This window comes from Miscanthus floridulus, chromosome 10 (genome assembly GCF_019320115.1).
Source record: "Miscanthus floridulus cultivar M001 chromosome 10, ASM1932011v1, whole genome shotgun sequence".
NCBI classification, from domain to species: Eukaryota; Viridiplantae; Streptophyta; class Magnoliopsida; order Poales; family Poaceae; genus Miscanthus; species Miscanthus floridulus.
Genome location: NC_089589.1, coordinates 129,710,594 through 129,735,503, shown reverse-complemented (window position 1 = coordinate 129,735,503; position 24,910 = coordinate 129,710,594). Strand labels below are relative to the sequence as shown.

At 46.6% G+C, this 24,910-nt stretch overlaps 1 protein-coding gene and 1 pseudogene across 1 annotated transcript; one reads left to right on the top strand and one right to left on the bottom strand.

Moving 5' to 3' along the window:
* Positions 1–11,190: 11,190 nt before the first annotated feature.
* On the bottom strand, positions 11,191–13,060 carry LOC136485688 (uncharacterized). Its single transcript, XM_066482533.1, has one exon. It carries the CDS (start codon positions 12,430–12,432, stop codon positions 11,629–11,631), a length of 804 nt encoding a protein of 267 aa, XP_066338630.1. The 5' UTR covers positions 12,433–13,060; the 3' UTR covers positions 11,191–11,628.
* An 8,669-nt stretch (positions 13,061–21,729) lies between these two features.
* Positions 21,730–23,935, top strand: LOC136485972 (glutaredoxin-C8-like; annotated as a pseudogene).
* Positions 23,936–24,910: the final 975 nt, after the last annotated feature.

Here is a 24,910-nt window from a genome sequence, read left to right as displayed (position 1 = left end):
GGTTAGTTCACAAACTCAACCCAAGACGCAAGTCACGTTGACAATTACTCATCACAAATCCGAACCACAAGGGCACATATCTATCAACCATGTGTTCGCAGATAAAAGATTTGACTTTCCGCACAACAACAAGGCTTGAATCGGCTTTCTTCAGAGATATGGTTCAGTTGTCACACACACATTTTCCCGCTTGCCAAAATCAGATGCCCATTGAAACGAAATGAATTGACCCTTGCTTCATTCATCGGTCTTCAGTCTTCACTGATGAGGTGAGGCGTGTTGGTCCCTGGCTGCCCTGCACAGGTAAGCAACTAGTTTACCAGTACACACACTCACTCACTATGGCTAGAGATAGAAGAAGAGATTGAGAACAGCGCACACACACTCAGCACAAGCACAAGCGTTGGCCGAAGCCCTGCCCTTTGGTTTGTGGCAACTGAACTGAGTATTCCATTGCTCTTTGGATGGAATATATACAACTCTAGCTGTATCTCTACCAAGTACATAGTTGTTGGACAACTAACTACTCCTGAGTACAAGAGTACACCAACTACCTACTCCTAAGGTACATAGTTGTTGGCCAACTACCTACTCCTGAATACAAGAGTACACCAACTACCTACTCCTAAGGTATAGGATATACCAACTAATTCTAGCAGTACAAAGCTTACCTCAGTCCACTACCAAGACATGGCTAATGTAATAGCTACCAACTAATGTACTAGAGGTGGCCTCTTGCAACACTGCTACAGTACATGAACTGGTCGGCAGAGCCTATCAGTCCCCAACTCCCAACAGGGAGTGGTCGGCCGAGCCGACCAGTCTCCAACCAAGAAGAAATGGGAAGCAACAGATTATGTCTAACAAGGCGCCCCTATTCTAGAGTCAGGGGACAGTAACCTATATATCATCATCCAGCTTATATTTATGAAGGACTACTGTTAGTAGGATAGCAGAGTAGGACGCACATGCTTAATTAATTTGACAGGACACCCATTTCAAATCACACACGTCATTAAGCCATGACTGATGAGATGTGGCTTGGAGTTGGAGATATATATAATTCAGAGATTAGTAGTATCTCAAAAGCCATGTCTCTCAGGTCAGGTCAGGTCATTCAGTGATGACATACAGTGTGAGGCTTCTGAATGATCGCTCTAGTGCTTTCTGCACAAAACTGGTTTTCAGAATGCCGAATGCGTGGATTCTTGGACGGATGGTGCAGTTGTAGGTATCTGTTAACGTACATCACCTACAAATCCCTGACGACTCCTTTTCCTGAAAGTTAAGACACATCAATTTCCCATGGTGGGTAAGAAAGACAGTGGCAGCAGACACATAAGCACAACTCATTCCACTTTCTCCAAGAACAACTCTGCTTCTCTGCACACTGCTACTATAAGAAAAAAATGGCTCAGATTTATGGATAGTACAAAGACCTTTAGTATAGTTTAATTTCACCTGCTGCGGATTTTTGCTGCCTGCTAGTTTCAGAATAAACAAGGGGCCAGCCGGCTTCACATGATCACTTGCATGCATGCATGATTTGCAGATCGCAATCTGTATCGGGTGAGAAGAGAAGAAGCTTTGGCTTGGATATAGACACGTCGTCATGTTCATCTGCTTTGGATTGGCAGCTCCTGGAGTAGCATAGCATTGCCATTTGGCATTTGCCATCCCCTTCCCCTGCTAGGCTACCAGACGAATCTTACGTTCGCTTAAAGCCTATAGAAAGGGCAATCAGTCCATTTCACGCACCCTCGATTGGTGTCTATGTACATGTTGCAGAATGCAGAGCACACTACACATCCAATCCAGGGTATCTATCTATCTACACACTAACTGGCACCAAACTGCGTGCTGCTAAGATTACGAACAATGATTGACTTGCTGCTTTGTTGCTAATATTCAGGGTTTTTTTTGAAAGATCCGGTTACCCGGCATTTCATTGGTAATAAGAACGGAGTAGCAATACAGCTTGGTTTACATGCGCGAGAAGCACTACCTACAGCAGCCTAAGCTGCGTAGATAATGAAGAGCTAAAGTGTTGCTAATATTCAGTTACTGTAGAGGAAAGGAACAGCTGAGGACGCAGTTGACGTTTCTTGCAGCGCCACCATGTTCTTGTTGCCTTCCTCACCACTCGTCTACTCTAAAAAAAACTACTCCCTCTGTTTCAAATTATAAATTGCTTTGACTTTTTTGGTATATCCATTTTGTTATGCATATAGATAAATAATATGTCTAGATACATAACAAAATAAAAGAACCAAAAAAGTCAAAGCGACTTATAATTTGGAACAACTCCGCCTATGTTGTCTCAATATAGCAGGTCCCAAGTCCTGGTAAAGGAGGAGGGTTGTGATAGGCGTAGTGAGCCAACGTTAAATCTAGCCATTCTAATGTAGATGAAACCCGAAAGAAAACCGTTGGGGCATAGCCCTCTTAGCGACGCGTCATATCAGAACCCGGGTATGGTGTTAAATGGGCAAGGGCCGGGTCGGCACCCCCTTGGTGACATGTCGTGTCGCGATCTGGGCATGGTGTCAAGTGAGCAAGGATCGGGTCAGTCACTTCCTTAGTGGTGCGCTACATCGGCGCCCGAGTGTAGTGAAAAATGAGTAAGGGACTTCACATCTGAGTCGACGGGTGCGAAGGGTAAGGAAGCTAGTCGAACCAATTAGGATCCGTTTAAGTAATTGGAATGTAGAGTCACTTACAGGTAAGTTAAGAGAATTAGTTGATACCGCGACTAGGAGGCTGTGTAAGTATATTATGCATTCAAGAGACTAAATGGAAGGTCATAAGGCAAAGGAGGTGGACAATACAGGTTTCAAGCTTTGATACACAGGGCCAGTCGCGAATAGAAATGGAGTAGGAGTTTTGATTTATAAGAGCCTCAAGAATGGTGTGGTGGGAGTGAGAAGGCAAGGAGATAGGATTATCTTAGTCAAGCTTGTCGTTGGTGATATGGTCTTGAACGTAATTAGTGCGTATGCCCCCCAAGTAGGCCTCGACGAGAGTGCTAAGAGACAGTTCTGGGAAGACTTAGATGGCCTGATTAGAGCTGTACCTAGTAGTGAGAAGCTTTTTATAGGAGATCTTCAATGGGCATGTAGGTACTACAAGCAGCAGGTTTCGAGACAGTTCATGGATATTTTGGGTATGGTAGTAGGAATCAGGAGGGGGAGGAAGTTCTGGACTTCGCGGTAGCTTTTGACCTGATGATAGCCAACACTTTCTTTAGAAAGAGAGAATCTCATCTAGTGACCTTCAGCAGCGGACAACACTCTAGCCAGATTAACTTTGTCCTCGTAAGAATAAAGGAACAAACGAGCATGCTTAGGTTGCAAGGTGATACCAGGGGAGTGTGTTATTTCTCAACATAAGCTTTTGGTGGTAGACTTTCGTTTTCAGGTGCGTGCCCATAGGGATAAATAAGCTAAGATTGAAAGAACAAACTGGTGGAAACTGAAAGGGGAGACGTCAGAGGTATTCAGAGAAAGGGTTATCAAAGAGAGTTCTTAGAAGGAAGAAGATGACATAAACAACATCTTGGAGAAGATGGCAACCAACATTTAGAAGGTGGCCTCAGGAGGTGTGTGGAGTAACCAAAGGAAGTGGAGGCGATGCCTAAAGATACTTAGTGGTGGAACAAGGAAGTCCAAAGGGCTATTAAGGAGAAGAAAGAATGCTATAGACGCTTGTACCATGACAGGAGTGTGGACAACATAGACAAGTACTGTGGTAGAACCACCTAATCTAATGCATCCTAGGAGTGCTTGTCTTCCATTAGACACTAAGCACCCAAAGGAGAACACTAAATTACTCGGTTCCTATCAGGCCACACCCCAGGGGAGAACCCAAAAATCCACATTTTTGCCATCAGGATCACTAAATGAGAGAATAAAGCTTATATCATTCTGAACCATTTCTTACATCACTTTTAATAGAACATCATAGTATAATATTTATTAATATAACAGTGAATGAGATCATATTATTAGAGTTATGAACAATTTAATTGAACAGCGAAATATAAACATGTGATCAGAATTACAGCGGAAATGAATATCTAATCATGACATGATGAAGTATTGATATATAAACTATGACAACAGATTATGAAACTTTCATTTATAAAAACATTTGGTGTGAGTTATAAATAACAACTACGATCGCAGCGTAAAGGAATCCTCGCTGAACCCACCAGGAGAAATCCACACACAAGAGTCAGCTCTAGCATCCACCTGTCACCTGCAACAGGGGGAATAAAACCCTGAGTACTCAATTGTACTCAGCAAGACTTACCCTGACAGGAGAAAAGAAAAGACTCTAAGGATATGCAAGGCTATTTGGCTTGTGGGTTTATTGCATTTGCAGGAAGCATTACTAAACGTACGTCCTTATATTCGATTTTTTATTAATAGCCACATTGGTTCATTAACTAACCATTCTATGTAAGCACCTGTGCTACTTTCAAGCAGGCGATAAGCAATCAGATTTCATTTTTCCACCTTCCATCTTTCATCTTCAGTTCTTACTACGGTGCTAGGCCGCAGACGAGTCGTACCGGATTTCCCGGCGATTCGTGAATCAATGCCCCCAGCTGGGTACCCCGGAAACACACGCCCTGCTTGTACCCTAGGCACAAGCAGGACCAACCCATCACTCTCCTGTCCCGGGTGTCCAGGTCTCCGTCTAAACTGGGACTCTAAGCCCCCGCCCCTGAGTCTCGGACTCAGTGCGGTGCAAGGACCTCCTCCACCAAAATAAAACCCTGACAGTCGGTCCGGAAAGAGCCGGATCCACGACAAGAGAGCAACAAGTCTTTCAAGCGCCCATACCCAAGTATGTGCTCGGGATAATAAGTCTGTGACTTGCCTAGAGCCTTATGCAATGACCGGTCCTTAATTGACACAGGCATGGAAAACAGTGTAACCAAGCCATGCCCCGCGTCCACGGCGACACAACCTCTTACACCCACCAATACCCAAACCATATCCCTGCCCGGTCACCATTTATTATTTCCACCATTTATATTTTTCCAAGTGATAATAATGCAGTAATATATTTCCTATAACTCGCGAGTGACAGGCAATCACTCGACTTCTACCGGAATTCTGTAGCATAGCATTCTACACGATCCTGTCATACTAGTAAGACTCATAGGATAAAGATATATATATATATATATATATATATATATATATATATATATATATATATATATATATATATATATATATATATATATATGCAAGTGGGTTTCATTCAACTCCTTAAAACTTAATGCACACATATAATTTAAACTGTAGAAAAGTAGGGGTTATGCACCGAGGCTTGCTTGTGTAAGATATATATTAACAAGTTAGTATCTGCATCTTCAAATCATCCACCATCAACTGAATAGAAAGCCCATTGCATCATCTCCTAGAGACAATACCATTACACCACATTCGGATTCTCAATTATCCTTCAATTGATTCGTTGATCCATCATCGTACCTATATGATATGCATGTGATGCAATGCAAAGATGTAATTAATCAACTGCAATCGTGACTCGTAAAATACGACGTACTCCTCTCGAGTTAATAGGCTAATTCTAACTGACAACCGTACTTAGGCTACATATACACGTTGTCGGATAAGGCAGTCATTTCCCAACAATTATTTTAGTTCTATAAACCAAGGTGTTTCTTTATTTCATTCTATCGATTTAATCTTTATTTGAAATAGGGCATCATTATCTTATTTAGCAAACTAATTATTCTAGAGCTACAAAAATTACAGTGAGTACCTAATATTGCTAGGAGCCTACTGTATAAATTTCAGATTCAATAATATTACCAATTGATCACAACAAATCCTACCTAGTTTATACTTTTACAATATTAAGTACCTTAAATTAATTATATAACTTCCAAGAATATTATCAAACTATGTGAACCAAATATACTAACAGGTATATCATGATTTTTGGAACTAAACAAAACTGGTTTGGCATTTTTATGATTTTTCTACTATTTATTTTGAATTTCCAAGCATGCAGTCGGTTATTAAAATTGCAAAACACCGAAAAAGAAAGCTAAAACTCCTTGGGCCCGAAACGGCCCAACTCAGACCTGGCCCAGCGAGCAAGCAGCCCAGATGGGGCGGTCGCGCAACGCGAGCGGCCCAACGGGGACCGATGGTCCATAGACGCGCGGCCCAGGCGCGGCACCAGCCGGCGGTGACACCCGACCGGCCTAGGCGCAAGCGGACCAAGGCCAGCCCAGGCGGTGGCGCGCGGAGCAGGCTGCGGCCGCGGCCGCGGGGCGCAGGGCGAGTGGCCCAACAGACTGGGCACGCATGACAGTTTTGCAAGTACATCCCTATGCTTCCATTTATTTTGTACGCCGCTGTTCTAGTGAGCCTCAGTCATTACACCTAGAACCCTAGAAAGATCATCTTCTTACCCCGCAGTCCCCCTCGTCTTCTTCCCAAGCAGAGCATGAGCAGATGACGGCAGCTTCGGCCGATTCCTGCCGGAGGGACGGTGACCAGGCGGCACATGAGTAGTAGGGGGGCCGGTCGTGCATGCGGTTGACGATGACATGGCCCGAGGCGATGGCGACGGAGGTGAAACGGCTCCACGGCGGGGGCGTTTCGCCGGCTCCAGGCAGCAGGCGGACCCGACCGAGCTCGGCGTGGCCCCAGCGGGCGCTGCGGGGAGGGCAAACCGAAGGTGGAGCGGCCCAGCGCGGGTCGCGGGAACTCACGCGCGCACGCACATGACGGCCATGGTCGGAGCAGCAGGCCCCAACACGGACCTGAGGAGCGCGGGCGCGCTCGCTCGCGGGAATGAGCCAGCATCGGCGGGGCGCTGGCGTGCGGAACTGGGATGACGGCTCCTGCGTGGCACCAAGGGGCACGCTCGAGGCGGCAGGGAACTGGAAGGTGGGTGTGGCCATGGCGTGCGGAGGAGGCGCATCGGAATGGCAGTGTAGTGGAGCTCGCGCTGGGGAGCGAGTCGAGCAAAGCCACGCGCGGCACTGGTGCGTGGAAGGAGAGTGGCTTGGTGCAGCGGGGAGGTACAACGCTGTGGGCAGTTGGCCCAGCGTGGACCGCAGAACAACGCTGTGGGCAGTTGGCCCAGCGTGGACCGCAGAACTCACGTGCGCGAGGTGGGGAAAAAGAAGGGCACCGGTGCACACGTGGATGAGCAGCGCAGCGGGGCTCGGTCGACGACGGACTGGAGCTAGGGGCGCTTCCACCTCGGCAGCAGAAAAAGAGAGGGAGGGAGGAACAGCGTGAGGTTCGGCCTCCATGAGTTGACTCGACGCGGAATCGACAGCGCAGCACAGGCATCGACACGGCATGGCCAGACGGCGCTCGGCTCGGCTCTGCGCGCGACCCAGCGTACGAGGCAACAGCGGCAGTAGGCCACGGCTTGGAAAATCAATCGGAGACAGAGACAGACAGAGCAGAGAAGGACGGGGAGGATTTGGCCTGGCCCAAGGTGGCCGGCAGAGCGTGTCGGTTGGCACGGACAGCTCCAAAGAGGTGCTCCTACGCGCGGTCAACTACAACAGCGACGCTGGCCGGCAACGCGACGACGTCGAGAACAGGCGAGGATGAGACCACGCTAAGGCAGGCAAAGAGACAAGGAAAGAGCCATTGAAAAGCAGGCGCGCGAGATAGAGCGGGGAAAAAGAGAAAGGACCTGGCGCACCGCCGCTCACAAAAAAAAACAAAAAAATAGCGTATGCGATAGCTCATACTAGTACCAAGCCATGGAACAAAATATTAAAGCGTTATGTGTTTATTTTACGCAAAACAAATCGCCACAAACCGCGCTTTAAAATATACCTTCCAAATTTTTACCGATGACGCGAAAAGCTGGTTTTTAAATTTTGTTTTAAAATCCGGAAAAATCATTTCGAGTAATTTTTCTTAGGCCAGAATCGTGGTGTTAAACGAGATCGTAACACCGGGGTGTTACAAGTACAAGGTGGCAAAGAAGACTGCAAAGCGAGCTGTAAGTATGGTAAAGGGTAGAGCAGTACGAGGATCTTTACCAACATTTGAGTACGAAGGAAGGTATGAAGGACATTTATAGGATGCCTAGGGTTCGTGAGAGAAAGACAAGGGACTTCAACCAAGTTAAGTGCATTAAGGAATGAAAGAGAGCATCTCTTGGTGAAGGAGGATGAGATCCGACAAGCGATGGCAAGAGTATTTTGACAAATTGTTTAATGGTGAGAATATGGACACAACCTTTCAGTTGGATGACTCTTTTGATGACACCAATAGGCTGCTTTGATGCGGAGAATTCAAGAATCTGAGGTCAGAGCGGCAGTTGAAAAGGATGAAAGGAGGTAAGGCAATGGGACTAGGATGGTATCCCAATCGAGGTGTGGAGATGCCTCAGGGACATAGCTATAGTATGGCTAACCAAGTTGTTCAACCTATATTTTTCGATCAAACAAGATGCCTGATGAGTGGAGGAGAAGTATATTGATACCGATCTACAAGAATAAAGGGGATATTCAAAGTTGTACTAGTTACCAGGGGAATTAAGTTGATGAGCTATACTATGAAGCTATGAGAGAGAGTTATCGAGCATCGCTTCAGAGCAATAACACGGGTCTCTATGAACCAATTTGGTTTCATACCCAGGAAGGTCAACCATGGAAGCCATTTTCTTAATAAGACAAGTTATAGGAGCGGTATAGGGAGAAGAAGAAGGACCTACACATGGTTTTATTGACTTGGAGAAGGCTTATGATAAAATACCAAGGAATGTTATGTGGTGGGCTTTGGACAAACATAAAGTCCCAACGAAAAACGTCGGGCTCATTAAGGACAGGTACAATAATGTTGTGACTAGTGTTTGAAGCAAGTGATGGAGACACGGATGACTTCCCGATTAGGATATGACTACATCAAGGGTCAGCTTTGAGCCCTTATCTGTTTGCCTTAGTGATGGATGAGGTCACAAGGGACATACAAGGGGACATCCCTTGGTGTATGCTTTTCGCGGACTGATGTAGTGCTAAGTTGATGAAAGCCGGACAGGAGTGAATCAGAAACTGGAGTTATGGCAGGAGACTTTGGAGTCCAAAGGTTTTAGACTCGGTAGAACTAAAACCGAGTATATGAGATGTGACTTCGGCACTACTATTAGGGAGGAGGAAGATATTAGTTTGGAAGGTCAAGTAGTGCCTAGGAAGGATATCTTTCAATATTTAGGATCAATGCTACAGAGAGACAGGGGATATTGATGAAGATGTTAGCAATAGAATCAAACCAGGGTGGATGAAGTGGCGCCTAGCATCTGATGTCCTATGTGACAAAAGGGTACCACAGAAGCTAAAATGCAAGTTTTATAGGACGGCGATTAGACCTGCTATGTTGTATGGTGCAGAATGTTGGCCTACGAAAAGACAACATGTTCAACAGATAAGTGTTGCGGAAATGCGTATGTTGCGTTGGATTTGCGGTCATACAAGAAGGGATCGAGTTCGGAACAATGATATACGTGATAGATTAGGGGTAGCACAAATTGAAGAAAAGCTTGTCCAACACCGGTTGAGATGGTTTGGACATGTCAAACGGAGACCTCCAGAGGCACCGATGCGTAGTGGAATCCAAAGCTAGGATAGTAACATGAAGAGAGGCAGAGGAAGACCGAAGTTGACTTAGGTAGAGGCAATAAAAGGAGACTTGAAAGGATGGAATATACCCAAAGACTTAGCCTTAAATATGAGTGCTTGGAAAACAGCTATTCATGTGCCTGAACCTTGATTGTTTCTGTTGGGTTTTAACTCTAGCCTACTCTAACTTGTTTGGGACTTAAAGACTTTGTTGTCGTTGTTGTTATTATTGTTCTTATAATTTGGAACGGAGGGAGCAGCATATAGTAGTAGTATGCATCATTGTGTCATTGACACGGTGTTAGTTCTGGTGTGTTCCTAGTCTTCACTCACTGGACTGAAATACTACTGGCTCAGCGTGACTGATAGAGTGAAGTCATTACTCAGCTTTTAAAAATGGAAAAGGTTGTTACAAGTGCCTAATTCCAGATAAGCATTCTGAAGTGACGGCAAAAGGTGGTTAATAACCGCCAAAATGACAGCTGCAGCCTGCATCTGTCCATTTATGCATGCGCTTCTGAAAATTCCAAGCAGGACTTGACAGTTTCTGACTTGTGGATCATTGTGAATATAGCCCCAACCACTACCATCAGGAAGACGGGCACTGATGTTACCTTGTAATGTGCACTGCTAGTTGATTAGTCCACTATGCAATCATATTTCCATGGAAATAGCTTGTACCACCCTATTGGGTGAGGTTAAAGAATACTGCATGTGTCTGATATTGGTCAAGGAATCTTTTCTCTGAATCCTCCAAATAAACTTTGACTGTGCACAGCAATGTAATCAGAGAAGAATACATGGGAACAAACAAAGATGGCAGGCTTCTGGCGTGTGCACTCTGGTCACAAAACTCAAAGAGAGCTTATTTGTTTATTGAGGTTTATTCATTTATTTATTTTTAGCTCTCTGCACTAGCGAAACTTAAAGAGTTGGAAGGGAATAATACTAAGGTAAATTCTAAAGTGGATAAAGGACACAAGCGTGGAGGTGCAACTGCACTGCACATGAAGGCATCATCGACAGCAATGGGAATATGGAGCCTTTTTCCTGAAGCTTTTTTGCCGGCAAGAACTTTTCTGAATGCTTTCACTGCAGAAATTAATAAAAAAAGGCTCTATGCTTTGGAACTTCAGTAGGAAAGGCAAGCCTGAAAAAATGCCTGCTACCATCACATAAAGGGTTGAACAATGGTCTGAAAAGATGGCATTGCTTATTTCTTGACACATGTTCGCCCTCTTTGTTCTAGAGGCGGTCTGAACAAAGGTGTGCCCAAAGGGACTTGAGAAGAAGACTTGGAAAAAATTTGCACTCTGAACAAACTCAAGTCTAAAAGGTTTTTGGCTTCAGATATGCGAAGCTACCGGAATTGTAAGCAACGACTGAATCAGCAAAGTTGATACGAATTGCAAGGGAAATGTATTAGGACATGTACGTCTGACAAATTGATTATCAGAAAGTGTAAAGTTGCACTTTCAGACAAGTCAGTGTGGGCTTTCAGACATCATAATCCACTAGTCATCCTCATATCATGTGCACGAACAGCTGTATACATCCTTCCATACATTTCTACAAGTACAATCAAACACCAAGGAAAAAGATATACCAAACAAGCTCCACTGAAGCACTACATCAAATTGGCTTCAAACATTTGTACCAAAAAAAATGAACACCTCACAAGGTCGCAAATTGGCATGTAGGATAGTAGTACTTACTGACAAATATGAAGAGAAACATATTGATCTGAACTGAAATTGTCAATTCCTCATCGGTTTGATGTTATATACATCCAATCACTGGTTCAAATTTGGCGTGGTCACAAGACCATAGACCAAACAAAAAGAAAAGAAAAAAAAAGTTTTACTACATCACAAGAGCTACTACAATAGCAGAACACTGAAGAATGCACAGGGAGGGAGTATGAAGAAAGTCGTTAATCCATCAAAACCTCCTGTCCATCTGAACAGCTCTGCTCATCAGTCGCGCGCTCACTGATGGCCGCCGCTGGCGGCGGCCGCGGCGTTGGGTGGCGAAGGCGACGACGACGGCATGGGGATGACGCGGTTGTTCTTGGCCACCACGATGGTGATGTACCCGCCATCCTCGTCAGCAGCGGCCGCCGGCGACCTCCGCGCTCTCATGGCCTCCTCCTCGGCGAGCGCGCGGCGGTAGAGCTTCTCCTCGGCGTCCCTGAGGAACTGGAACTTGGGCGGCGGCGACACCGCCGGGGCAGCGCTCAGGCCCGGGCTGGCCGCGGGGGACTTGAACAGCGGGTTGTAGGAGTTGTCCATTGCGGCCGTGGGCACGGGCGACGGCGAGGCCCTGGGCGTGAGGAACGGCGGCGTCTCGGCGCAATGCAGCAGCTCGCCGAGGCTGCGGCTCCGGCCGCGCCGCCCTCCGTCCTCGGACTCCAGGTCTTCCCGGGTCTCCTCCTTGATGGTGAACAGCAGGCGCGTGGGCCCTACGATGCTTCCCAGCCGCATCAGCTGCGCCTCCACCGTCTCGTCGTCGTCGTCGCCGCCGCTGCCGTCGACGGCCACCGCCACGGCGGAGGCCGGCTTGGGGACGGCGTAGGTAGACGCGAGCGCCGCCGGCGGCTTCTTGAAGCAGAAGAGCTGGAACAGCTCGCGCGAGGAGGAGGACGGGGACGACGCCGCGTCGGAGATGGCCGCGGCGCGCCGCCGCTGCCGGCGCTTGTGCACGAAGATGTAGTAGAGCTCGGTGGTGAGCGCCAGCAGGAGTAGCGACGACACCACGGCCAGTCCGACGCCGACGCTGCTCAAAGCTCTCATTTCTCCTCTCCTTGCTTTATCTTATCCAGTGGCGTCTCCTCCGTTTGGCAGAAAGAAAACTAAAAGCTAGCTTGGATCCACCATTAGAGACAGAGGAAGGGAGGAATGCGGAGGTGAACGGAAGAGCAAGAAAGCAGAGCAGCAAGAACTGAAAGCTCTGCGGCCTCGAAAGATTGACAGGGAGTTGCAGCCAGCAGGGAATGGAGCTGAATCTACAGGGCGCTGGATTTTGCCACCTATGCCTGGCTGTCAGAAGGAAGAACCGTTAGAAACTGAAACAACCACCAGTCAGAACAGACTGCTAAGAAGAGCTGCAGCAGTGGGATGAAGCAATGAAAGAGCTGAGGCTGAGCAGGAAGAAGAAGGAGAGCACAGCACGGACAGTTGACCCAAGCAGCCAAGCCTGCAGCTGCAGCGTCAGGGGAGGAGTGGAGGAGGAAGACAGAGGACCAAGAAGGCAAACCAGAGCAGGGATGGAGGGAGGGACAGAGTGCACCGAAACAGATGTAGCAGTGACTGACTCGTATGGTGAATTGGAGGTGATAAGGCGACGGCTCTGCGTCCAACGGAGAAGAGAGAGAGAAGCAGAGAGGTAGTAGGGGACGCGGCTTCACATCACATGGGGGAGGTGGTGCTGAGTGAGACCCGAGAGAGAGAGATGAGTGTGAGTGCTGTTTGCTTCTGCAAAAGCCAAGGTATCGTACTTCATTTTGCAAAAATTTTCAAGATTTCCCGTCACATCGAATCTTTGGACACATGCATGAAGCATTAAATATAAATAAAAAATAAAACTAATTACACAGTTTAGACGAAATTCACGAGACGAATCTTTTAAGCCTAATTAGACTATGATTGGATACTAATTGCCAAATAACAACGAAAGTACTACAGTACAATTTCGCCAAAAAATTTGCAAACTAAACAAGCCCTGCAAAAATTGTGTCTGAGACTGAGAGAGAGGAGAGAGAGAGAGGAGGAGGAGGAGGAGGAAACAGTTGAATAAAAAAAAACAAATGCATGTGTCTGGATTTGGAGCAGTCTTGATTAGATTGCGGACGCTGATGCTGATGGCCACGATGATTAGCATTAGCTTAGGTGACCTATTCAGAGCTCATGGATCCATCCGAGCTAAGTTTATATATTCTAGAACACCCAACTCGATTCTCTGAATATTTTTTGGGCGATGTTGATGACCTTGCCTGCCTGAATTTTTCATCGTTGCAACTGGGAGGTCCAAGATTCTCTCACCAGTCACCAGCCAAAGGATCTGACGACGCCAAATAAACTGACCGATGAAATTCCACTGGTTTTCATCTGCAGGTTGCAAAGACCGTGCCTTGTCGTTACAAATGGTGCTCCATCTAGCTTTTGAAAGGGGTTTAGTGGTTTAATCACCTCGAGACAAGGGCTGTGCATGCATTTTCTGATGAAATTCCACTGGTTTTTCATATGCAGGTTGCAAAAAGGCTGTCACAGACTTACAGTCACCCTGAAAGGCTGAAACTGAAACTGCATTGCAGCACGTCTCAGTTCAGTGCACTAATGATGGTCCACGAAGGGGTTTAGAGCTTTAATCACCTCAAGACAAGGGCTATGATTTTCACACTTTAAAAACACATGCAACACTAGACATAATCCATTGCACTAACATGCATATACTAGTACCAGACTACTACTAATAGTAGACTCAATCCATTGCATGCACTGGCCGACCCCTTAATTAAAGTAAGCAATCTTCCACAAGATTCATTGGCATTTCAAAATTTCAGGAAGTGGGTTTGATTTGTAGGTGAGGAGGGGCACCGGACACGGCATCTCCTTATCTGGTCCCAAACTCCCATTTGGGAGCACCTAGCTAGCTTCACACGCTGAAAATTGAAATGCTTGCGCAACCAAACAAATGGTTCAGCTCATTCTTCAGCAGCTTCTCACCAACCGTGTAAATGCGGATGTGTACAGGCGCGCATACGGACAGAAGAGTATGTACTGTGTAGTAGCACTGTGGTCCTTGTCAATTTTCAGTATGCCAACCTTCAGTGTGAAAAGGTGCAAGTTTGTAGATATGCATGAGTTCTGTAATCCAGCCTAGCTCTGTACATAATGTTTTCTTATTAGCAAGTAGTAAGTAGCATGGTTCTAAGATTTACTTGGAGCTAGAGAGATCAGCTTATTACTAATTAAAGTGTATGTACCACTCACTCACTCAACATGTGCTCAATTAGCCGTTGCGCCATCACAAGATTGGTTGACTGTTGCTTTTCTTTCATTCTTTTTACTTTAAAAAAGAGGAAATATCATCCATGATGAGGAATCAGCTGGGTGTTGAATTGAAAAATGTATGATCATCAGTATGGATATATATGTATATATATCTTGAATTCCTGGAGTGAGATGGTGGTGTCAGATATAAAGCTTTTCAGCCATGTTCGCTTGGTTTATAAGCCGTACTTTTTCAGCCAACGAACAATATTTTTTTCTCACAACAAATCAGTTAACAGTACTTTCAGCTATGGCTTATCTGCCAAGCGAACAGGGCACGATGCTAGCTGAATGATGAAGACCAAGCGGTTATGGAATATTCATTTTATATATGTCACCGGAGGGGAGGGATGGACAGGCTGACATACAGTGATGCAACAGAGCAAGAGGGTACACAAACAGGCCATGAGACATAAAACTGAAAAGCTGGCCTGGGCTTTTAATCTACAGGCCCATCATTGACAATGAACCTACATAAGTGCATTAGTGCATATGCACATCAATGATCTTTTTTCATTTCATTTCCACTGGGCACCTGAGCAGCCCTTTTCATTCCAACACTAGGATTGCTAGCAGTAGTAAAGCATGAGATGGCACAGGAGGGACTGTAGTAGGACCTGCAGGTGGAGCTGCACATGCAAGCATGGTTGGACATTAAAACGGGAGACAGCTGAATCAGATGATTAATTAAGGGGACTGGATTATGCATGATATACTACGACAGTGATAGAGCAGATTCACTCGTGTGTTAGCTTCCAATTATGTTCTCTGCAAGGGCAAGGCAGTGCAGCATGTATCTATGAGATGAGGAGACCGGTTCCAGATTTCCAGGCCATCTGCATACAGATGAACAGATGCAGTTAGGTGACCCATCAGCAATAATGTTGGTATCTCAAGATATGAAAGTGTTGGTTGTTAACTGCTTAAGACGATGGACATGCCGAATGCTAGACAGGTGGGCCCCACATTGTGAGCGTGAGTGTGCGGACCAGGCATACATACATGCAGCTGAAATCATGCATGCGCTTGGGGGGCAGAACGGCCACATGGCATGCTTACTGGGTTGTGGGCTGGGTATGAGGGTAGTAATAATAAATACTATCACACTGGTGATGGACCATGTAGCTGCTGATGGGCCGGATCTGGTAACTCAGAAATTTTAGTGATGAGCATCCAGATAGAAGGAGAAGGGCCAACACACTGGTGCAACACAATAATCTTGGCCATTCTTCTAACAGAGGAATCATTGCTGTTGTCCAGACTTGGATCATGGTGCAACTTCTGAAAGATTGGCTAAAGGCAGCTCTGCTCTGGGGTTATTGGTGGGCCTTTAGCACTAAAGAACTCCCTTGTTCCTGGGCTGACTGGCATAGAGAATTGAGGATGGTCAGGGTGCTAGAGCATTGCCTCTTGAACCAAATTGTTTGCCGACTCCTCTACTTGCTGAAGTTCTGCTTGCGGTACTGGTATGCACTGCTGCTCTGGCCAAGCTTGCCAGACACCATTTAGATTAGCTGTTGCTGCCGCATCAGGCAAATGAATTGGTTCCCAACACTCATCCATATTAGCCTGTTGCATTTCATCCAGATCCTGCAAGTTATCAAAAACTGGCTGCAGCAGATGTAGCTGATCTTGCTGACCTGAGAGAGGGTGAGGATTTCCATCTACAGGATTTCGGTCTTCATCACCTGCCTGTGCATCATTAAACTCTGAATTGAACACAAATACCGGTACACTCCAGCAGTTACCAGCACCTCCAAACAGAGAACCTTGATAAACAATAATGATACTTCTTGGAATTTTGCTCATATGAATGACTGAGCAAACGAACCAAAACTCTAGATTTAAACTGATTGTTGTTGGCTCAGGTGACAACCGAACAAAATGAGCTTATATAGCCTGTGTAATGAACTCTTTGGTCTGGAATGCAGAGGAGAAGCTAGACACATAATCCAACAAATTATCCTGAACACGGGCAGACACGTAGATTAATTCCACGATCATGTTCCTCCACAACAATTTCAACACCATTCAGAAGCAAATGTGGACTCAGATTCAACATGTTCCTCTTGGAAGTAGTCGATCACAGCATCCATTGCATCATGAAGTTGGTGCCGCTCCGGCGCTGGATGCAAGGTGATGATGGAAAAGTCGTCATGTCGCCGCAGGGGGTTGCAGGAATCACTGTACGACCCCTTGCTGGACGAGCCAGTTTTCTAGATCAAAACCGAGGGGATTTATGGCTCGGGGTCGATAGCAAAGTTGGGCATTGCTTGTGGAGGTGGTTGAGGAGCACTCACCAAAGGCGGCGACGGCACTGTAGATTGGGAGAGGTTGGGGTTTTCGTCGAAAAAATTGCAAAAATGACACTCGAAAGATTGACTCCTTGATTATGATGACACTCGGGTGGATGACAAGTGGGTCCATCTGTGTCTATGAATGTGGGTCCAGTGTCAAATCTGCAAACAACGGATGTTTTGAGTCCCATTTTTGCAAATCGCCCTCCACAAAGGAAGGCGAGGAGTCGGTACCTTTCTCGTGAACAACCGGTTCAAAGGTTCAACTCTGAGTTATCACGATCATCTCGAGTGAAAGGACGCAAAGACTTGGGCCTCCAAAAAATCTTGGGTTTTGTTTAGTAAGACACCAACGGGCCTAGTGTCCATAATTGAGGAGGATTTGCAGCGACCTTTTCGGCCACAATTGGAAAAGGAGTGGCCCAAACCCAGACACTTCCCACAACGATGGAGCTCTAAATTACCGCCCAAAATTTGGGCTTGACCCACGCTTGTAGGCAAAATAGAACGAATCAGATTTGACCGTCGATTTCTACCAGTGAAACTAAGAGGTTGATCTTGCAAACTCTGCAAATTCTATTTATGCACCTAAAAATTGAATTGACCAAAAGACAGATAAAAAAAAGGGACTGGTCTGCTTCAATGTCGAGTGAAATCTCTTGGGTGAGGAAACTGGATTTGGAGTAAAACAGACTTTTTTTTCCCAAAGTTTATCTTTTGAATGTCAGGGGGGTGCTACTCCCCACCTGAATATATATTGATATAACCCCAAAACGGCTCGTTTTATGATTTACATCGTTTTGTAGGAAAACAACAACAACAAAACGCCTCGGCACCAGGTCAAAGAGTGGCGAAAACCTCAAATCTACTGGTGAAATGCAAAGACTACCACAACAAGGTAAAAGAGCTCTTCAATGATGCCTCTAGCGAGGTGAATGACGTTGAAACGTAATCATCGTCAGCCTAGCAGGAGCCTGGCAAGGTTTTCACCGGAACCTTATGCCGAAGGTAGCTGCATCGCGATGGAGGGGGGGGGGGTCCGGTTGCCGCCACACCGCGCGGAGCCGTTCTCAGACTTGCGCGCGTCGATGGGGGGGCGCGCACTGGCAAGCTTCCGCACCTGGATGTAGGGGGGGGTTGAGCCAGCCACCGCCACACCGCATGCAACCGTTCCCAGACTCGCCCGCGACGGTGGGAGGCGCGCACGCGCTTGGACAAAGAGAGGGGGGGTGCCGACCGCCGCCACACCACGGGGAGCCGCTCCCGGACTTGCCCATGATGGTGTGAGGCGCGCACCGGTAAGCGTCCACACCTGGACGGAGGGGGGCGCCGACCGTCGCCGCACTGCGCGGCGCCGCTCCCGAACTCGCCCGTGATGGTGGGAGGCGCGCACCGGCATGCGTCCACGCCTGGACAGAGGAGGGAGGGTGTCGACCGCCGCCACACCGCGTGGAGCCGTTCCCGGACTCGCCAGTGATGGTGGGAGGCGGGGACCGGCAAGCGTCCACGCCTGGACGAAGGAGGGTGGTGCTGGCGCCACCACACCGCGCGGAGCCGTTCCCAGACTCGCATGCAATGATGGGAGGCGTGCACCGGCAAGCGTCCATGCCTGGACGAAGGAGGGGGGTGCCGGCTACCGCCACACCGCGTTAAGCCAGTCCCGGACTCGCCTGCGATGGTAGGAGACATGCACCGATAAGCGTGCATGCCTGGATAGAGAGGTGGGGTGGGGGGGTTGCCAGCCGCCGCCACACCACGTGGAGCCATTCTCGGACTCGTCCGCGAATGGACGTAGAAGTGTTCCAGTCGCCGCCACACCATGCAAAGCCATTCTTAGACTCGCCTGCGACGGTGGGAGGCGCACACTAGCAAGCGACCGCGCCAACAAGCCACCTGAATATATATTGATATAACCCCAAAACGGCTCGTTTTATGATTTACATCGTTTTGTAGGAAAACAACAACAACAAAACGCCTCAGCACCAGGTCAAAGAGTGGCGAAAACCTCAAATCTACTGGTGAAATGCAAAGACTACCACAACAAGGTAAAAGAGCTCTTCAATGATGCCTCTAGCGAGGTGAATGACGTTGAAACGTAATCATCGTTAGCCTAGCAGGAGCCTGGCAAGGTTTTCACCGGAACCTTATGCCGAAGGTAGCCGGGTCTGGTTGCCGAGGAACGAAGAGGATGCCTCCACAGTGGAAGTGGCGTCCGCAGACGTCGCCGTCTGGGCTTTCGCCCTAGCCTCAAACAACCCGCCTTCTATGACCTTCCGAAGCCCCGCAGAGGGAGGCTGCAGAAAGCCCCATGCGCGGTCCGAGCAAATCTAGCCATCCGCAGCTGTAGCCGGCCAGGTCCGGTCGCCAGCCGGCCTGGCCCCTGCAGCCGTGGCCGCTAGGCACGGCCCTGGCCGCCAGCCCCTGCTGACACGAGGTCGTCACCCCAGCCTGGACAGGGACAAGCCGTCAGTCGGCACAACCCGGGCCTACCAGCCCTCGCTGGCATGAACCCGCCTCCCAGCCTGACCAGATCCGGCGCCATTCACGTTTCTGTCATTTCGAAAGAACCTTTGTCCATTCTGCTTGTTCCTTCTCCTAGAGGCGTTTCTCATGCTCCTAATGAGCGGTAGCATCATGCCAAAGATGAAAATAGACATCAAAATGATCACCAATGGTATGTCAAAGATTATATATATGAAAACCAACAGAATTGTTGGCCACTGGAGTCCTAAAACGTCGATCACTTTGATATTGAACATGAAAACCAAAGGGAGATCAACCAAGACATGAAGCCAAGACCCAAGCCACAGAATCTTCCGTCAAACGAAAGGTATAGCGGCGAAAAGTAATCAGGAGAAAGAAAGAGCCAGCGGGCGAATCAAAGGGGTGATGAACAGAAGATCCAAAAAGTTGAAGAATTTCTTTATGAAACTTTCTTCCCATGATAAAAATTCAACTTTCTCTTCAACTCCTCTAAGGACCTGTTCGGTTCCCGGGGATTCACGTCCCGGAACCATTCCGGCTAGGATCACTTATTTCATTTGTATACACCAGACTTCACCGAGAATCATTCCGGACAGGAATAACTGCAAACGAACGGGCCCTAAGGGTTCCATGAAGGAAGGACGGTGGGGAGGGAAGGAGATGGAGAGAGAACCTGGTTGAAGACCACAACACCAAGACCACAAAGCAAAGAAAGACCGGATCCCATTGATGCCACAGTGAAGATCATCATCAACACTAGAAGGGAGAGGATCCATCACGGTGGTCGTCCGCGGCGGTGGGGGTTGGGCAGGCGCTAACGAAGGGCCAAAACGTCTGTTTTACCATGGTACAATTGTTACTAAAGATAATTTGAAAAATGTTAGAAACGTCTTTTTTACTAACGTTTTTCAAATTATCCACGGTAACAATTGTACACAATCAAAATATACAAGAATCATGAACTTCCTTCACCTGCTTTTGTGTGATAGAGTTTCCTAATGATAATCTGCTTGGCTTAGGTTGCAGTTCTCTACACACTAAAAAACTCGAAGTACCTGTGTTTTTATGTTTTTTTTTGAACTGAACCTGTGTTTTTATTTTGACGGCAGAACTGTGTAACCTTCCACAAGAAGAAAAAGCAAACTGTTTACAGCGTCTAGCCAGATATTTCTTGATCATGTGATTCTAAACCTGAATATCCAGAATCGCCAATAGGTCTAGGTGTGTCCAAATGACGTGTTAGCCTGCAGCTCGACATCAAATACTGTCACTCAAGTAAGACATATTATTACAGTTAAAAAGAGAGGAAATTTCAGTTTCTACAAACTCACAATGATCAAAGGTAAACTCATTGTAAGTTGTAACTAAATATTACAGTAAAAAAAAGAGAGCAAACTTTAGTTTCAACAAACTCACAAAGATCAAAGTAAACTCGCTATAAGTTGCAACTAGAAGATTTTCTTGTTGTTCCTCCTTATACAACAAAAACTTTATTATAGACACGTGCATGGCCATGGGCGGAGCTATGTTGCTCATTGTGGGTGCGGCTACACCCACGCAAAATTAAAAAGACATTGGAAAGACTCAAATTTTCACCATATTTGCACCCACGTACATTTCATAGACGATATCCCTGCACCCACAAGACAAGGCGCACCCCCCCCCCCCCCCCCCCCCCCCTCGGATTTGGTCTAGATCCGCCCGTGTGCATGGCGCACGTGCACGTTCAGGAAAAAAAAATGAGAGAGAGAGAGATGGGGGGTGGCATGCAGATGGTGCTTGGGCCAATGCGATTCAGATCGTGCTGGTGGGGCTGGGCTCGTGGTGCCGGCCGGGGCGATTGCTGATGGATTTCGTATTGTTTTCTGGGTACTCGTACTCGTATCAGACTCCGATGGATCAGAGTTTCGACGCCTGGTGGAGATCGATATCAGAGTCAAAGCATATGAATGAAGAATGTTTATGATCATCAGACTCGAAAACCTCGGAGTTTGGACGCACACGTACAGGAAGGGATTTGCACGAAAGTCGATATCGTTTAGAGCCTCGGCTATGCTACCCGGTTCAGAATCCTACCAACCCGTTTAGATTGAAACAACTTTCCTACTTATATACGGGAGCCACACCACACCTAGTCAAAACTCAGAACCGGCCAGTGCGTTAGTTCTTGGGTTCTCTCAAAAAGTCTCCTTGTCTCCGTACGTACTCCTGCATCCATCTCGACTCGACCTCACCGGCGGCGGCGGTATCACGTACGATGGTCGCCGGCCGGCGGGTCGGGGTGGCGGCGGCAGCTGCTGCTGCGTTCGTCGCCCTCGCGGCAGTTGCTGCTGCGTTCATCGCCCTCGCGCGTCGTCATCGTCGTCGCCCAAGTCCTTCGTCAAGTCCACCGTGTCCGCCCACGACGTTGTCATCTTCTCCGAGTCATACTGCCCGTACGCGCGTATATATGACCCCTCTCACCCTTATTTTACATGCATGTCTGGTATACATAAGAAACTCTTTATCTTATGATGAGAGCACAAATTTTCACAGGCACTGCAAAAGAGCAAATTAAGGACGTGTTTATTAAGGAGCTTGAGCTGAAGAAAGGGCCATATGTCGTGGAGCTTGATCAGCGAGGTTTGTTTTACTGCGCTAATTTACTGTTCTAGAGTGGTTACTCTATATATGCGCCCCCCCCCCCCCCCCCCCCCCCCCCCCCCCCCCCCCAGCTACTTCAGCCATGTTTTTTGGCCGAGTGGAAGTGTCACACAGTTTTGTTGAAATAGCTAGGGTAGAGTTATGAAATACATCTTTCGCAGTGTTTTCAGCCAGCAAGTTTTTGCAATTGTACAACTAGATTGAATAATTTGTCTTTCAGTTGCATAGGCAATGATACTATAAAAATATAAATAAATAAATAAATATATTGAACCCCAAAAGAAAAGGTAAAGTGTCCATGTGGGAGTATTCTTAAATGACATTCTGCTTGGAGATGTCCTATATATAGGCTCGTAGGTAAGCACAAATGTCTTCAAGTGTCTCTCAAGTCATAATGTGAATTACATAGAACCATATATAAACAAACACAAATACGTCTTGATGAATTACATATATTGAACTAAGCAAATGCAAATACCTCTTGATGCCCTCTGCTTTATATATAATGTGGATAACCGAAAACATAAGCAAACTTGAGGATGGCATAGCCTTATTTCTCTTCCATTTCACAATTCTTCTGCACATTATTCACTGCTGCCACAGTGCCAATATGGTTAGTGTCGTCAGGCCAATATACGATTTTATCCTTCCTCTCTGTCTGTGAAGACAGTGGAGAGTATATATATGCACATAATGGGCAGAGCATTACCGTTTAACTGATATAAGATTGCACTACTGTATTGTTGTTTCTTTGGACCCATGCATCTCATCCAAGTTTCATGTGCACTATTCAAGTTAGTCAATGTTATAAGAGATGTTTCATGGTAAATGAAAGACATGATACATATAGTAAATAAAACAGTAAAGCCACGATATAATTACCAAAATGGCAAAATCAGTGAGGAAACAGGACAGCAGACATCAGCAAGAAGACCGCCTTTAAGCTGCACCCTTGTTTTTTTTAGAAAGGACGGCAAAAGCTTTGCCGCGATTTATATTAGAAGAAGAAAATAAAACAAGAGTTTGTCCAGTTTTTTAGGAAAACTGGACCTAAAACCCCTACAACTAGGGATACAACAACTCACCGGAAACAACTCCGACACATCAACTGACCACAAACCACCGAAGAGCCACTACCTACAAGTCAAAGACGCAACACAAGAACCAGCGCCGGTACAAACAGCCGACTAACCAACACTACTTCTTCAGCCAAGCAACTCGCAACCACGCTGGCCACAACTAACACGCAAAAGGCTACAAAGACCACATCAACTCATTAAGCTAAAAAACACCGTGCACCCTTGTTCTTCCTATCTGTTTATTCCCTTTTTTACATTACATAATAATAAAGCAAACCAGTCAATTATATCAAATTCCACTTGTCTATCCTTTAAGTTGATTTTAGCCCTTGAGCATATTCTGGGACAGTTTGTGATGATGCCGTAATGCAACAATGTGTACCCTCTGTCGTGCAGACGAGATTCAGGATGCCTTATTTGACATAACTGGCCGGCGTAGTGTTCCTCAAGTTTTTGTCCATGGAAAGCATTTGCGGGACTCTGACATACTTGACATAATTGGGGCTGGGCCCACTGTTCCTCAAGTTTTTGTCCATGGAAAGCCCTTGGGCCAGGGGGCACTGACGGTACATTTTCTGTACACAAATCATCATATAAAATGGAGGCTTTGTAACATCCTTTGAATGCTCACACCTACTTTTTTTTTCATGTTTACTTGAAAAAATTGCAGGTACTGTTGAGCCTTGCGAAAGTGGAAAACTGGCTAAACTTCTGAACATCGGAGCCAAGGACGATCTTTGAGTGACATGCTATGCTAGCATCAGTACTAGCCTTTTATTTTGAGTTATTAGGGGATTTTTATGCGACTCTGGTGATTAACATAGAAAGGATATCTAACCGAATGTTCTATTATAGTTTATTTAGACCCTTTGAACCGTACTTTGATTGCTCACCCATCAAGCATTATCTCGAGTGAATTCTGTCATTAGATTGGGCTTGGTGACTGCACAATGTTTCTTCCTTCTCTATCCTAGTATGCTACTATATAGTAACATGCACAAACCTATACTTTGATTTACGTACTCGTAGCATTTTTCAATCATTGAAACATTTTGTTTTATATTGATAGCATGTACATTTCCAAAACTCCAGATATATAGGAACCGTGCATGTACCGTCCATATACACCCTTTTTGTGACATTGTTTGTAGATTACTGATGCTGATTGAAAGTAAACCGTCAACTCTGTTGTACAAACTAAGCAAGCAAACTAGCTAGCTAGCTAGTGCTGGACGGAGCAATGCATGGCGAATTGGCGATGGCCGGCCGATCGGGCACATGCACGCGGCGCATGCATGCATATGCATGCCGATCATTTGTACAACTTTTCAGATAAACACCTCTCATCATTTGTACAACTTCATTTAAGCACGCAGTTTCCCTACTCTTGTTATGCCAAGCATGGCGGCTCTGGATCGTAGTACTGTAAAAAAAAACATGCCGCACCACCTTTATGTTTTGTTCTATTTTTCTTCGGAGATCGTGAAGATCAGTACACACAGCCAGTACGTGTTCACGTAGTTGACTCTTGACTGACACCATCTGGGCTGGCTTTGAAGTTGTTGGCTTCCCGGCCCAAGTAGAAAACCACGTGAGTCCTCCACATTTACGTGGGCTGGCCCGTTTACCGCATCGTCGGAAACATTTCTCAGTCCAGATGCCTACCAAGGGCCTGTTTGTTTCCGCTCATAAGCGCGTAGGCGGCTGAGGTGCGCG